Source organism: Dendroctonus ponderosae, unplaced genomic scaffold, assembly GCF_020466585.1.
Source record: "Dendroctonus ponderosae isolate FM_Combo_2020 unplaced genomic scaffold, Dpon_F_20191213v2 Dpon_F_20191213_5, whole genome shotgun sequence".
Taxonomy (NCBI): Eukaryota; Metazoa; Arthropoda; class Insecta; order Coleoptera; family Curculionidae; genus Dendroctonus; species Dendroctonus ponderosae.
The window spans coordinates 12,763,950-12,777,328 of NW_026018715.1; the positions used below are offsets into that span (position 1 = coordinate 12,763,950).

Consider the following 13,379-nt stretch of genomic DNA (forward strand, 5'->3'; position numbering starts at 1 on the left):
TTAAAGTAGCAACAACGCTACACATTGAAACTGATGATGGTGGAAAACACCGAAACGTTTTTTTAATTGATAAATAGACAATAAATGACTGAAGAGCCCAGGATTTGATTTTAATTTGGAATTGAAACACAGTCAGGAAAGTACGTACATTAAAATTTATAAAAATCATTAAAACGCTCTTGGATTAGCAGCAGCAGAAGAGCAAGAGCAGGATTTAAAAAATTGAATACAGAAATTTGAGAATCGAATTATTTAATTCGATTTATCCCAAATGTTTTTGGGTTTGGTTACTAATGATATTAATTTTTTTTTTCATTTACAGATCCGGCATCGTTTCGGCTGCTACGATGAGGTGTCGTCAAATAACGGGCACAAAGTCCGGCACTGTAATTGGGTGCGATTTGTGCGAGTTGCATCTGCATTTAATCCTTCGGTGAATTTTGTGGCCACCAAAGTCCGCGGGGAACCCGTATATGAAGCTGTTAAGCCCATACCGCCAGATACCGAGCTGCTGGTTTACTACTTGCCTGAAAGACCTGAAGAGTTATTTTTCGTCAGAATGAGAGCTAGTTTATACAGGCAGACGATGGACTCGATATTAGAAGGTTGGTATTGCAACTGTAGCATTTTTCGCTTGTTCTTCTCAAAGGTATTCAACAAAGACTCATTTCGCGAGTTCTTGATCAATTTATGTTAACGGTTGCCTGCTGGAAACAAAAATTTTCTCGTTGTGAGATATCAGCTAGTTGGGACTTTCTAGTGGTAGTTTACGCGACTGCATTGAAAGTCTCATTAACAGAAATAATTAAGGAATTGCACAATAGTCTTCAGACAATAGAACTGCACCGTCTAATTGGAACCAATCAAAATGCAAAGCTGCGCAAAATGTTCCATAAATCTGTCGAACGCGGCCAATCAAATTATCCATTGTTCTTTTTAGGTTCTCTTGATTGTAGGATTGTTTCCCGTTTTTGTTTTCGGAACCTTGCTTGTTTACGGTCTAACGAGCATCGTGCTTTTTCCAGCAGACCTGCCGCATTATGTAACTCCAGAATTAGCATCTCTAAAAGGAGATATGAGCAGCCGATTACTTACGCTGTCTGCGTTTCACTTAGGAAAAACCTGAGGTTTTTATGCGGTTTTATTGTTGCAGATTCTCCCCTTGATCTCTCCATGTCGCTGCTCACTCGCGCCCTATCCGGTTCTCCACCATCCGAACAGGATGAACGAAAATCGGTTTCCGGAGATTCTTCTGCCGCTTCTTCGCAGGGCGATCTTCCAGAGTCGACTGTTCCCACTCCGAGGGCGCGGCCCCGTGAGCGCACGTTACTCCCATGTGGAGTTTGCAGTAAAGCCTTCGACCGACCGTCTTTGCTGAAGAGACATATGAGGACGCATACAGGTCAGTATTGGCTTTTAAATCGCCACAAAAATAGTAAACATTTTTGGGTTTTTCAGGTGAAAAGCCTCATGTTTGCATGGTTTGCGGCAAGGGGTTCAGCACATCGTCCTCACTCAACACCCATCGAAGGATCCACAGTGGAGAGAAACCTCATCAGTGCCCGGTTTGTCTTAAGCGGTTTACAGCGTCGAGTAATCTTTACTATCATCGCATGACGCATATTAAGGTGAGACCACAATTATTTTTTCGGGGTTTAAAACTGAGTCAGTGTCTGGTTTTCCAGTCGAAATTGAGATTTTAGTGGAAATTCCGTAGCATTTAGTTGCGCCATTTGAGTTTCACTTTATCGATGCACGAGAGTGGAGCTTGATTTTTTAACCTAAACTGAATAGTGTATTTCTTGTGTCGGGCCTTTTCTGGGCATATTTTCGATGAGAACCAAATATTTTTTTTGAAATAAACCGATGATTTGGGGCATGTCTAGATGAACCCTCTTCTTGAGGAACAATTGGCGAAAAACATATACGTAGCTTAATTGATGATGGAAAGCCCTTGCAACCTGAGCAATTTTTAACTGCATTTTTCTCCCGAGAAACCAGGGGTAAATCGAAAAATGCATTTTTCATATGCAAAGTGATATGGAAGTTCGTCCACTCTCTCACAAGAATTAGTTTAATGTTTAACATTTGAAGTTTCGAAGAGCGCAATTTAATAACTAACCACAAATACGCTCCAACGTTTGTCGACAAATACCTACTTTACAAGTAATCAAAATGCTTGCACTTTTTCAGCAAAAATAATTGGCTTTTACTAAACTGCATTAGTTATATATTTGAAACTTTGAAGAGCACAATGTAAAAACTAACCACAAATTCGCGCTGACACCGCTTGTTTGATAACAAATATCTGTCTGCGTTATTGTTGTGATTTTGCATAAAAATTGCATCCTTTTAACGACTACCATTTTTAGACGTAAAAAACATTAATTTTTGCTGTTTGAGATGCAGAGCAGAAATTAGTCGTGCGTGCATATCCGTCCAGCCGTTTTCAGGATTTTGACAAAACCTACTTGCTGCTCCACAAGAAAAAAGGCCCATTTGACTCAATTCGGGAATTCCTTTGATTTACTATTAAAGTTAAAATTTGGACTAAAAAGGGAAACTTTCCCAGGCTACCCATCAACGAACCAGTCATTTCTAATAACTTTTTAATCCCTGATTCAATAAGCTACCTGCTGTTACCCACGTCAACTTCTTGACAAATCTGACCACTTAAGCCCTAATTCACCCTTTTCATCGAGCCAGTGACGTCTCATTGTACCAAATGGGGCTCCCATATGCCTCATTGAATGTGACTTAAAAAAAAGAACGAGGAAAAAAGCGGAATTATTGTAATTATGATGTAACACATGGCCTGCGCCCGTTTTAGGCAGTACCATCGTGTTGGATGGGTGCAAGGTGGATTGTGGCGGGATTTTTATTTGAAAAAGGACGGACGGATGGATGGGTTGATGGTATCCGATCGGAAACACCTGTTCTGGTCAACTGATAAAAACGTTCGTTACTTTTTGGGTCGAGGAAGCCATCGGGATCGACAAAGTTCCGTTCTCTTGCCCTTCAAAGAAAATTGCGAACCTGGAAGATTTTCCCAATAAAACGATTGGAAATTAGGTAGCTATTCGTTGTAAATTACAGTGCATTGATGCTTCGATGCACTGTAATTTTTTGAAGAAATGGTTGTTTAAAAACTGAGAAAACGGAACAGTTTGCGCACTTCTAAAGACACTTTTTGCTTCAATAAGTTGCTTAAGATCTCCAAATCGCCCAGAAACAATCAAAACTGATTGTATCGTCATGTATATTGAAGCGTTCAAAACTTTGCCCGTGTTTCATAGGCACGCCGTTTGAGAAGTCGTAGACAAAGCTGAAGAATTAGGCAAATACTCGTCTAGAAGCGACAGCTCGTTGAAGAAAATACCATAAATTAATACATCCTTAGCCAAGTAATACGCGTTGTAATGGCATTAAATTCTCAGTCGACAGGTGTGTGACATTCATCCTTGATGAACATAATCCTCTAAATGAAGGACTTAACTTTTTAAATCTGTTAAGGCCAGCAGAATTTATCGAGTTTTTTCCCCCGATTTAGCACTCGTCGTTTTTCTTCTTTGTGCTAGTGGTAAGTGTTAATTTTGCAGCTGCAGTTTTACATGAATCGTCTGAATTATCAATTGAATATTTGCAAATTCCTTCGCCGCTGTGGTGCCGGAAGTCAATATTTCATATTTCGGGTTTTTGTGGGAAACGTTAAAAACGGTTGGGGACGCTCACATATAATTTCAATATACGTGCTATCTGTGACAAAACCACACAAAGACGTGAATAAGTTTCTTGGGTTTAAGGCATGAAAATCGCTCAACTTGAACGCCGCTATTCTAACAGAGTTTAACGTCGAACTGTGGGAAATTCTACCAGGACTGACAAAAAAGATGCTTCAGTTTACTTCTGCTTGAAAATATTTATTGAATGCTTTCATAGAAAAATTTCAGTCGCCAATGTCTCTAAATTTGCTTCGGGAAAATGTGATTTTTTCCACGTCAATAGTTCAACTGATTCGTTTATGAAAAGAATCGAATTGGTTGGATCAACTGGTGAAAATGTCTCAAATTATGACAAATTCGTCCACTAGATTTGGTTATAAATAATTCGAACTAAGGCCGAGAGAAAAGTGAAATTTGAGAGAATGAATTAAGCATCAGACAGAATTCTATTAATCACAGAACAACTCGAAATATTGCCTAGAGAAAAGTCGATTAAGAGTGGTTAATGGGAGACGCAATAGATTTTTTAGAGGAAATAAATAACTCAATTTACGCCGTTGGTTGAAAACAAAAAAAGGTTTGTTTAAGAACAGAACAATTCGATTGAAAGGCTAGTGAGGACAAATTTGCTTGAAAAAAGCCTGCTGCCTCTAATTGGAAAAGCGCAAAGGTGTACATGCATGGACTTAAAAAATAACTCGGCAAAGCTAAAATTATGCACTAAAATGAAGTTGCCATTAGAAATTACAAAGAGATAACGCTAAGAAGCTACAAAAATGTTGTTCCTTATCCATTTTCCACATCCGTCCTCCTAGTGATTCCTGTCCCATTTTCCCTACTTCACACAGTTCTTCAACACAAAACTCTTCAACATTTCCCATCAATAATCCTCGTAGCTGAAGATACCCGCCAAGGCCGTAACCGTTGATGACACCTGACGAGAGGGCACCTTAACAGACAATAAGAGGGCCCCTGGTGACTCTTGAACCATGAACTTCTGAAGAAGTTCACACGGAGTTCAGCCGGCGTGGAGCACCCAGTGCCCCACTTAATCGGTTGTCTGCATTTAAATCTCTAATTATGCCGTGGGGGCATGAAGCAAGTGCCTTTATGGGAAACAGTGAAGACGATCCGTTTATCTTGATTGAAGCGTTCCCGAAAAATCGAATTCATTTTCCGACGCGGATGGAATCTGCTAGATCGTACACATTTGTATGCAAACGCAACATGCTTTAATCCAACATGGTCTGGCCGACGAGCAAGCAACAAACGAACGCGGCAGCATTTGTCTCGGATATCCAATCGGGAGTGACGGGTGACAGAATGAGTGACTGAAAATCAAGAATAAAAACGAAGACCAAGAGGAAGAACTGAAGAAGCGGCATTAAACAGATTGTGTGGACGCCGATTGACACCTGATGGACGTTTTAAATGGAAAAGACTGGGTGCCAGTGGCTATTTATGATCAATCACACTCGGAATCCGTGCGAGATTGGATTGGAAGATTCTGAGCAAGATACCGATCGGATTATGTTGCTATTAGTAGTGGGGAAGTTGTCTATGCCAGTGACGCACTAATAAACGGAAAATTAAGCTTCCTCAGTCAATTGAGGTGGAAATAGTCAATCATTTCTCCACATTACAGGAGGGAAATTATGACAACTAATTTTCCATGCCCCGAACCAGGGCCATAAATTATGCCTTTGACGTCTTCTATAGGTCCAAAGTGCTCAAAGATTCAGTTTTTTCCCAGCCCAAGGCACCTGTTCCTTTTGCATACCTGGGGGGCGGCCTCGATGCCAACTCTGCGCCAAAACCTTGCTCTTTTGCCTATGTGATCCCCGCATTGGAAGCTTTCCAAAGTTTTTGAACAGCAACACAAATGCGTAAACTGCGGAATTAATATTGCCACCATATCGGGCTTTCAAAGTAGGTACTTTCTCTTAAAACTGAAGCATTGCGACAACAGCGCGATTAATAATATTGTTTCCTGAATGAAGAAAAATGAACTTTGCCTCAGATATATGGACGTAAACATTCCTCCAAGGTGGAACGAATCCGATTCCGTACCGTAGACAAAAACCAACATATGATTAATTTACGGGGTGTCTTTTTTAATTATTTTTTGAGTTGAAGAGGCGTTTCTAATCTACAGTGGGAAACGCAGCTAAGCTAATAATGCCCGTTGCAGGCCCTTATAAATATGAAACAATTTAATTACAAATGGAAAAAGAGAGCCCGATAGAAAGCACACAAACAACTAAGGTGAAGACTGTCGATGACCGGATTAGTAACTTTCAATCTTCTTGTTTAAATATTGAAATATGCGAGTCACTAATAATTAATAGTAGGTACCTACTGGGAACGGTAAACAATTTCTTGCGTTTTGTTTTGCTTTTCTTTTATATTTAATTTTGTTATTGAAATTATTATGTTAATAGTTTCTATCTTTTAAAACGGTATTTGACGCCAAATTTGATTGAAATTGGTGAGTTTGCTCGATGCGGCAACAACAGAAAAACAATGTTAACTTGCCAAATGGCCAGTTAACAACTGATCAATCTGCAAGTTTAGGGTGTTTTTGTGCATTAAAATCAGTGCCGTTCCCATAGGGCGCGACACAACAACTGCATCAGACTCTTTTTGAAAGAAAAATGAGTGTCGTGCCCGGAGGGCTCGGCTCAACAAAGACATTCCAAACTGATTAATCGGCTACTTTAGAGTCTTTTTGCGCGTAATCCAGCGTCGTGACCAAACAGGTCGGCACAACAATGGCATTCAAAAGTGTCTGATGTAGTTGTTGTGCCGAGCCCTGCGGGCACGACACTGATTTTTTGCAACATCTGATCAATCGGCAAGTTTAGAGTGTTTTTTGAGTTGAATCAGTGTCGTTCTCAAAGGGATCGACACAACATTTACAACAAACACGTTTTGAAAAAAAATCAGTGTCGTGCCCGGGGGCTCGGCACAGCAAAGACATTCCTAACTGATTAATCGGCTACTTTAGAGCCTTTTTGCGCTTAATCCAGGGTCGTGACCAAACAGGTCGGCACAACATCTACAACAGACACGTTTTGAAAAAAAATCAGTGTCGTGCCCGGGTGCTCGGCACAGCAAAGACATTCAAATCTGCTTAATCGCCAACTTTAGAGTCTTTTTGCACTTAATCCAGGGTCGTGACTAAACAGGTTGGCACAACAATGACATTGAAAAGTGTCTGATGTAGTTGTTGTGCCGAGCGCTCCGGGCACGACACTGATTTTTTGCAACATCTGATCAATCGGCAAGTTTAGAGTGTTTTTTGAGTTGAATCAGTGTCGTTCTCAAAGGGATCGACACAACATTTACAACAAACACGTTTTGAAAAAAAATCAGTGTCGTGCCCGGGGGCTCGGCACAGCAAAGACATTCCTAACTGATTAATCGGCTACTTTAGAGCCTTTTTGCGCTTAATCCAGGGTCGTGACCAAACAGGTCGGCACAACATCTACAACAGACACGTTTTGAAAAAAAATCAGTGTCGTGCCCGGAGGGCTCGGCACAATAAAGACATTCAAAACTGATTAATCGGCAACTTTAGAGTCTTTTTGCACTTAATCCAGGGTCGTGACTAAACAGGTCGACACAACAATGACATTGAAAAGTGTCTGATGTAGTTGTTGTGCCGAGCCCTCCGGGCACGACACTGATTTTTTGCAACATCTGATTAATCGGCAAGTTTAGAGCGTTTTTTGAGTTGAGTCAGTGTCGTTCTCAAAGGGATCGACACAACATCTACAACAGACACGTTTTGAAAAAAAATCAGTGTCGTGCCCGGGGGGCTCGGCACCTCAAAGACATTCCAAACTGATTAATCGGCTACTTTAGAGTCTTTTTGCGCGTAATCCAGGGTCGTGACCAAACAGATCGGCACAACAATAGCATTCAAAAGTGTCTGATGTAGTTGTTGTGCCGAGCCCTCCGGGCGCGACACTCATTTTTTGCAACATCTGATCAATCGGCAAGTTTAGAATGTTTTTTGAGTTGAATCAGTGTCGTTCTCAAAGGGATCGACACAACATCTACAACAAACACGTTTTGAAAAAAAATCAGTGTTGTGCCCGGGGGATCGGCACAGCAAAGACATTCCAAACTGATTAATCGGCTACTTTAGAGTCTTTTTGCGCGTAATCCAGCGTCGTGACCAAACAGGTCGGCACAACAATAGCATTTAAAAGTGTCTGATGTAGTTGTTGTGCCGAGACCTGCGGGTGCGACACTGATATTTTCCAAAAACTGATTAATCGGCACGTTTAGAGGTTTTTTTTTATGTCAAAATCATTGTCGTGCCCGAAGGGCTCGTCACATCTTCCACATTCAAAAGTATTCGATGTATTTCATGCGAATCCCGAAAAATTCACCAATTTTAGCTTCAGAATTGTTCAACCTTTGGCTGAAACCAAAATCGAAACAATGAATTCTTAGTGGATAAAACGTTTATTCATCGCATCATTTTCCTTATTACAATAAAATGATTGCACGGTGAAACACGCTCATTTTATTCTAAGCAAACATCAGACGCTTCGGTGGGTTCAACCTTAACATTGTCGGTTCTAGGGGATTTCTTGACCCGTATCACAAAGAATCGAGTAAAGATCCTTTCGAAAAATTCCCACATAAATTTGTGGCTTTAACAAGTTGCTGGCTGTCGGTATAAAAAGTCCATTAAGTTTTGACTTGTGCAGTAAACAAAGCTTTTCGCCTAAGAACGATCGCTAACTAATACGATTTCTGGCTGGATGTGATGGTTTAGGCTCTTCATTAGCTAGGCAGATTTTTGAACGCGCTGTTTAATTTAACGAGGTTTTGATTTATTTGTCAATAAATTAGGATGACCAGTTTTGCGCTTCAATTAATGCGCTTTATATGTTTAAATATTCCGTGGGAACCGAGTCGTCATAAACTACAGTGAGAGCCAATGGGTTTGCTCAATTTCCGGCCATCCATTTCGATCTATACCGGATTAGGAAATTACTAACTGATTTTTTATTTTCCAGGACAAACCACACAAATGCAACCTTTGCAGCAAATCGTTCCCAACTCCAGGCGATTTAAGGTCGCACATGTATGTCCATTCCGGGTCTTGGCCCTTTAAATGCCACATTTGCTCCAGAGGATTCTCCAAACATACGAACCTAAAGAATCACTTGTTCCTTCATACAGGTAAGCTGGWTTAGATTGGCTTCATTTTTCAAACTCAAAGTCYAWCGGGAATTTSCAACTTCGGGCTAAATTTSGTATGCAAAACTRATTTAGAGCCATTAAGTGTTCTGATTCCATCAGGTTGCGTGCGCCAAAAATGCATAGACTTTTCTGCGTGAGCTGGAAAGTAATCATTCAAATTGGGGCATTTAACAAGCTTAACTTTTGTTTCACAACCAACGTTTTTCTAGATCTCCAAGTATGTTCTCGCATGGTTGATTGATATGAAAGTAATTTTATGTAAATGCCGAAGAAGAAAAGCCGACCAGCGAAAACACCTTTCCCTAAAAAGACGTCTAACTTACCAATTAAGCAAATGCCTTCGTAGGATAACTGCCACTGCCTAATCTAGTCATCCGTTAGCTGAGAACAGTCGAATGCCAGTCTGTGTGTGTTAGCACACTTTGAAACAGGCTAAGACGATTTATATTAATTAGAAGGCTGCGCCCTTCGCCAATCACGAAGGCTGCTCATGCAAAACTACTATTACCGATTAGGCGAGTAACCAGCGGCAAAGCCCCGAGCTAAACGGATCTCTTCGGATGGCAACTTATTATTTTAGAAATTCCTCCTGAAAGTTTTCGGTTCGTGGTCTTGAACAGTGACGACTCGTCTTTGAGTTAAAAATTTTGTTTGGAAGATATTTTAACCATATTTCCAACGGGGCTAAGTCCGGTCATCGGTCAGGCCAAACATTCGATCGTCCTGTTTCAATTCATTAGTTCTACATTCAATACATTGGGCTAAATGGGGCGGAGCACAAACATGTGTGATTAACATGTGAACTGAATCAGAGTCGAACAATTCTCGCATAGTTTTTACTGGGATCAAAAGTGTGCCCAGGTTGGATCATGAGCCTAATGCAAAACTAGAAAGCTGATTGGTCTCTTTGGAAAAAATCCATTGAGCGCAAAAAACACACTTGTAAATTTGTTATTTTTGACCGAAATTTTCAGTGGTCGATTTTAGCAAAAAAATCCCAAGTCTTTTAAAAGGCCTCGATTTCTACATTTTCATTGCAAAGAAGCGAGGAATGGACGAGCTCACTAAAAAACACTTGGATCGTCAGATCCGAAAGAATCGAAGCAATTTTCAATCGTTTTTGAAATTTTGTTTTTTGACCGAAATTTGAATAAGGGGGAAGAACCGATTTTTTCAAAAAATTTTTCAAATCGCCTCAAATTTTACATCATTTTCATTAGAAAGAAGCGATAAATGTAACAAATAATCCAGTCCATTTTGAGGCATTTTTTCGCGGTCACGACTTTTAACGGATTATATTTTCCTTATTACAGACCCAAAAACTTTATATACGTAGATTAGGAAGCTTCTTACATCGGAAACGATCCAATGAGAGCAAAAAATCCGGTTGTAAAATTTTGATTTTTGACCGAAATTTTCATAAAGGAGGGTCGATTTTTTCAAAAAAATAAAAATCCCCCATTATGCCTAGAATTTGACATTATTTTCATTAGAAAGATGGAAGGAATGCAACAAGTTTCTTGAAAAACCAGCTCCAACTTTCAAATCCGAAATAATCGACATTTTTTGTCCATTTTGAGGAGTTTTTGCGCGRKCACGACTTTYAACSGACGATATTTTCCTTAYTACAGMCKCAAAAACKTTATAYATGTAWATTAGGAAGCTTCTTACATCRGAAAYGATCCAATGAGAGCAAAWAATCCKGTTGTAAAATTTTGRTTTTTSACCGAAATTTTCATAAGGGGGGAGGGTCGATTTTTTCAAAAAAAWTAAAATCCCYCAAAATRCCTCGMATTTGACATTATTTTMATCAGAMAGAWGCGAGGAATGCMACAAGTTCATTGAAAAACCAGCTCCAACTTTCAAATCCGAAATAATCGACATTTTATGTCCATTTTGAGGCACGCCTTTCAACCGACGATATTTTCCTTATTACAAACCGAAAAACTTTATATATGTATATTACAAAACTTCTTACATCGGAAACGATCCAATGACGGCAAAAAATCCGGTTGCAAAATTTTGATTTTTGACCGAAATTTTAATAAGGGGGGAGGGTCGATTTTTTCAAAAAAAATTAAATACCCCAAAATACCTCCCATTTGACATTATTTTAATTAGAATGAAGCGAGGAATGCAACAAGTTCATTGAAAAACCAGCTCCAACTTTCAAATCCAAAATAATCGACATTTTTTGTCCATTTTGAGCCGTTTTTTCCGACGATTTCAACCTTATTACAGACCCGAAAAAATGTGGATACTGGGAACCTTCTTGGGTCGGAACCAATCCAATGAGCTCAGAAAACACGCTTGTGAAATTTCTATTTTTATTTTGGGGGAAGTGGTCGATTTTCGAAAAAACGACCAAGTCTTTTAAAATGCCTCGAATTCTACCTCATTTTCATCAGAAAGTAGCGAGGAATGCTACGAGCTCAGCAAAAAACACTAACTTTAACATCTTCTTCTGACTCTTAGAAAACTGTCCATTTGAACCACAGCCAAAATTTTCCACGATTTCGTCTCAGAAGCTCCCAGCGAGTTCTTTCTTCGAGCTCAATATCCACCTCGCGATCCTTGCGATGAAGTTTTAGGGCATTTTGCACGATTTTTCGAAATAGTGTGGCGAAGACACGGCACTGGCACCAAAATAACACCCTGCAGGATAGTAAATCCTGATGGGCCAATTAATTGGTTCGAGGCCGCAGGACGGTAGCCGGGCTGATTGCACGGCCAACTACTGTCCGAGAATAATTACACGTTGTCCAGGCGCGTACAGCTCGACTTTTGTTGCGGGTTTTAATTTGAGAGAAAATTGCACCGCCAGTGCACGCGGGCTGCATTTTGATAGAAATTTTAATTTTTAATTTTGAAAGGGAAATTGACCTCAGCATTCCGAAAGGTTGGGATACGGTACCTTGGGGGCGGGCGAATTTCGGCCGACAGGCTTCGTGCACATGTTCGTTTTGGATTTAATTTCTTCGCCCAAAATTGACGGGTAAATTGAGCCAACATCAAACCCCTCATTGTTGTATCGAGCCCAAATAAATTGGCTCTTATTTAAACCAATTATTTGTGAGCCTGGATAGTTCCTTCCACAGTGAATCGCTCACAAACTGCTATTTTATCAGCGCATCGACGCCTTAAATTACATTTGAATCTTCTGCATACCTATCAAGTTTTTCGAACCAAAAATTCCGAGTCACCGTTCCATCAAATCGATAACGAATTCATTAAAGCCATCTTAATGGTGACGCATTTTTATTAGTTCTCCAAGCTTCATTAGAGAGAGTTACGGGGAATCAGTTCAAGCATTAAATCAGTTTAATAACGTACAGTCATTTTTTGCTACCGGTTGCATTATTGGAAACAAATAGTTGACGTCTAATTGTTAATTAACTCGGTTTTTTTTTGTTTCAGGCAAACCAAACGGATCAACCAAGAAAGGATAAGTTGTGGAACTGAACTCAAAGCCGTTGGCTGAATCTCCAAAATAAAATCGGCATAGTGTTATGAATGAACGACTTCTTCTGCTTCAAATAGGGGAAGTCGGACTAATAATCGACTCTAAGTAGTGAACGATTTTCCAAAAAACTTTTTCCAGACTATCGGAGGTGTAAATTGGTATGTACAGGCTGTGTTATAAATGTTTCAAATAATGGAAATTGAAGAAGGAACAAGCTCTTTGACCGTCCATTTTTTCCTTGTATAATTTGCCGTCGTGTAGCTCTTAGTATATTCGTCCATTAAATCAAGTGATAGAGGCTTAAGTTCAGTGGTGATTGCATTCTGCAACCGAAAAATGGATATTAATTTAGGGAACGTTTGCAGAGACATTTACCAGAAAATGCCAATTTAGCGGCATCACTTTTCCTAGTTGCTCTTCTAGTTTAAACTTAAATTGCACTAATGGTATTCGGGCCTTGCAAATGTTCGTTAGTCATTCTCTGATTAGGTAAGGTTAATTTATGTTATTACTTGTTATCGAAATTTTTTACTTATTTATATTACTTAGATGGTTTATGTTGTGTAACGACTATGTACTATGCCATTATGTATAAATTGTATATAATTTTATAATAAAATATTCTTATTGTCTTATTTTCATGGTTTTATTTCGATTTGTTTTACAGGGTGACTCAAAATGTACGTAGAATTTGCAAAAAAACTATTTTCGACGATTTTCAACTAGTTTCAAGGCTTTGCAAATGCCAATGGACATCAAGAAAAACCTCCGTCGATCATTTCGAATGATTTCTCGGGTTTTTGTGCTTGTTTTTGATTAACACTACTCAATCGTTGCGTATAATTTCAAGAATCAGCGGTTCAGTTGCGGCCACTTTCACTTCTTCGACAACTTCACTTTCACATTCTCTGAAAAAGCAACTTGCTCAAAATCGACCAAACTCTGTGGATTTCGTGCGTTTTTCATGCAGA

At 39.6% G+C, this 13,379-nt stretch overlaps 1 protein-coding gene across 1 annotated transcript in view; it reads left to right on the forward strand.

Annotated features, from left to right (window-relative positions):
* The window catches only part of LOC109545607 (zinc finger protein 79), a 76,668-nt gene extending 63,625 nt beyond the window's left edge, over positions 1-13,043 (forward strand). The window contains exons 2-6 of the mRNA XM_019916392.2: positions 323-605; positions 1,154-1,402; positions 1,459-1,628; positions 8,759-8,924; positions 12,363-13,043. Coding sequence (XP_019771951.1) covers positions 323-605; positions 1,154-1,402; positions 1,459-1,628; positions 8,759-8,924; positions 12,363-12,394 — 900 coding nt within the window. The 3' untranslated portion in view covers positions 12,395-13,043. The remainder of the gene's footprint in view (positions 1-322; positions 606-1,153; positions 1,403-1,458; positions 1,629-8,758; positions 8,925-12,362) is intronic.
* The last annotated feature ends 336 nt before the right edge of the window (positions 13,044-13,379 follow it).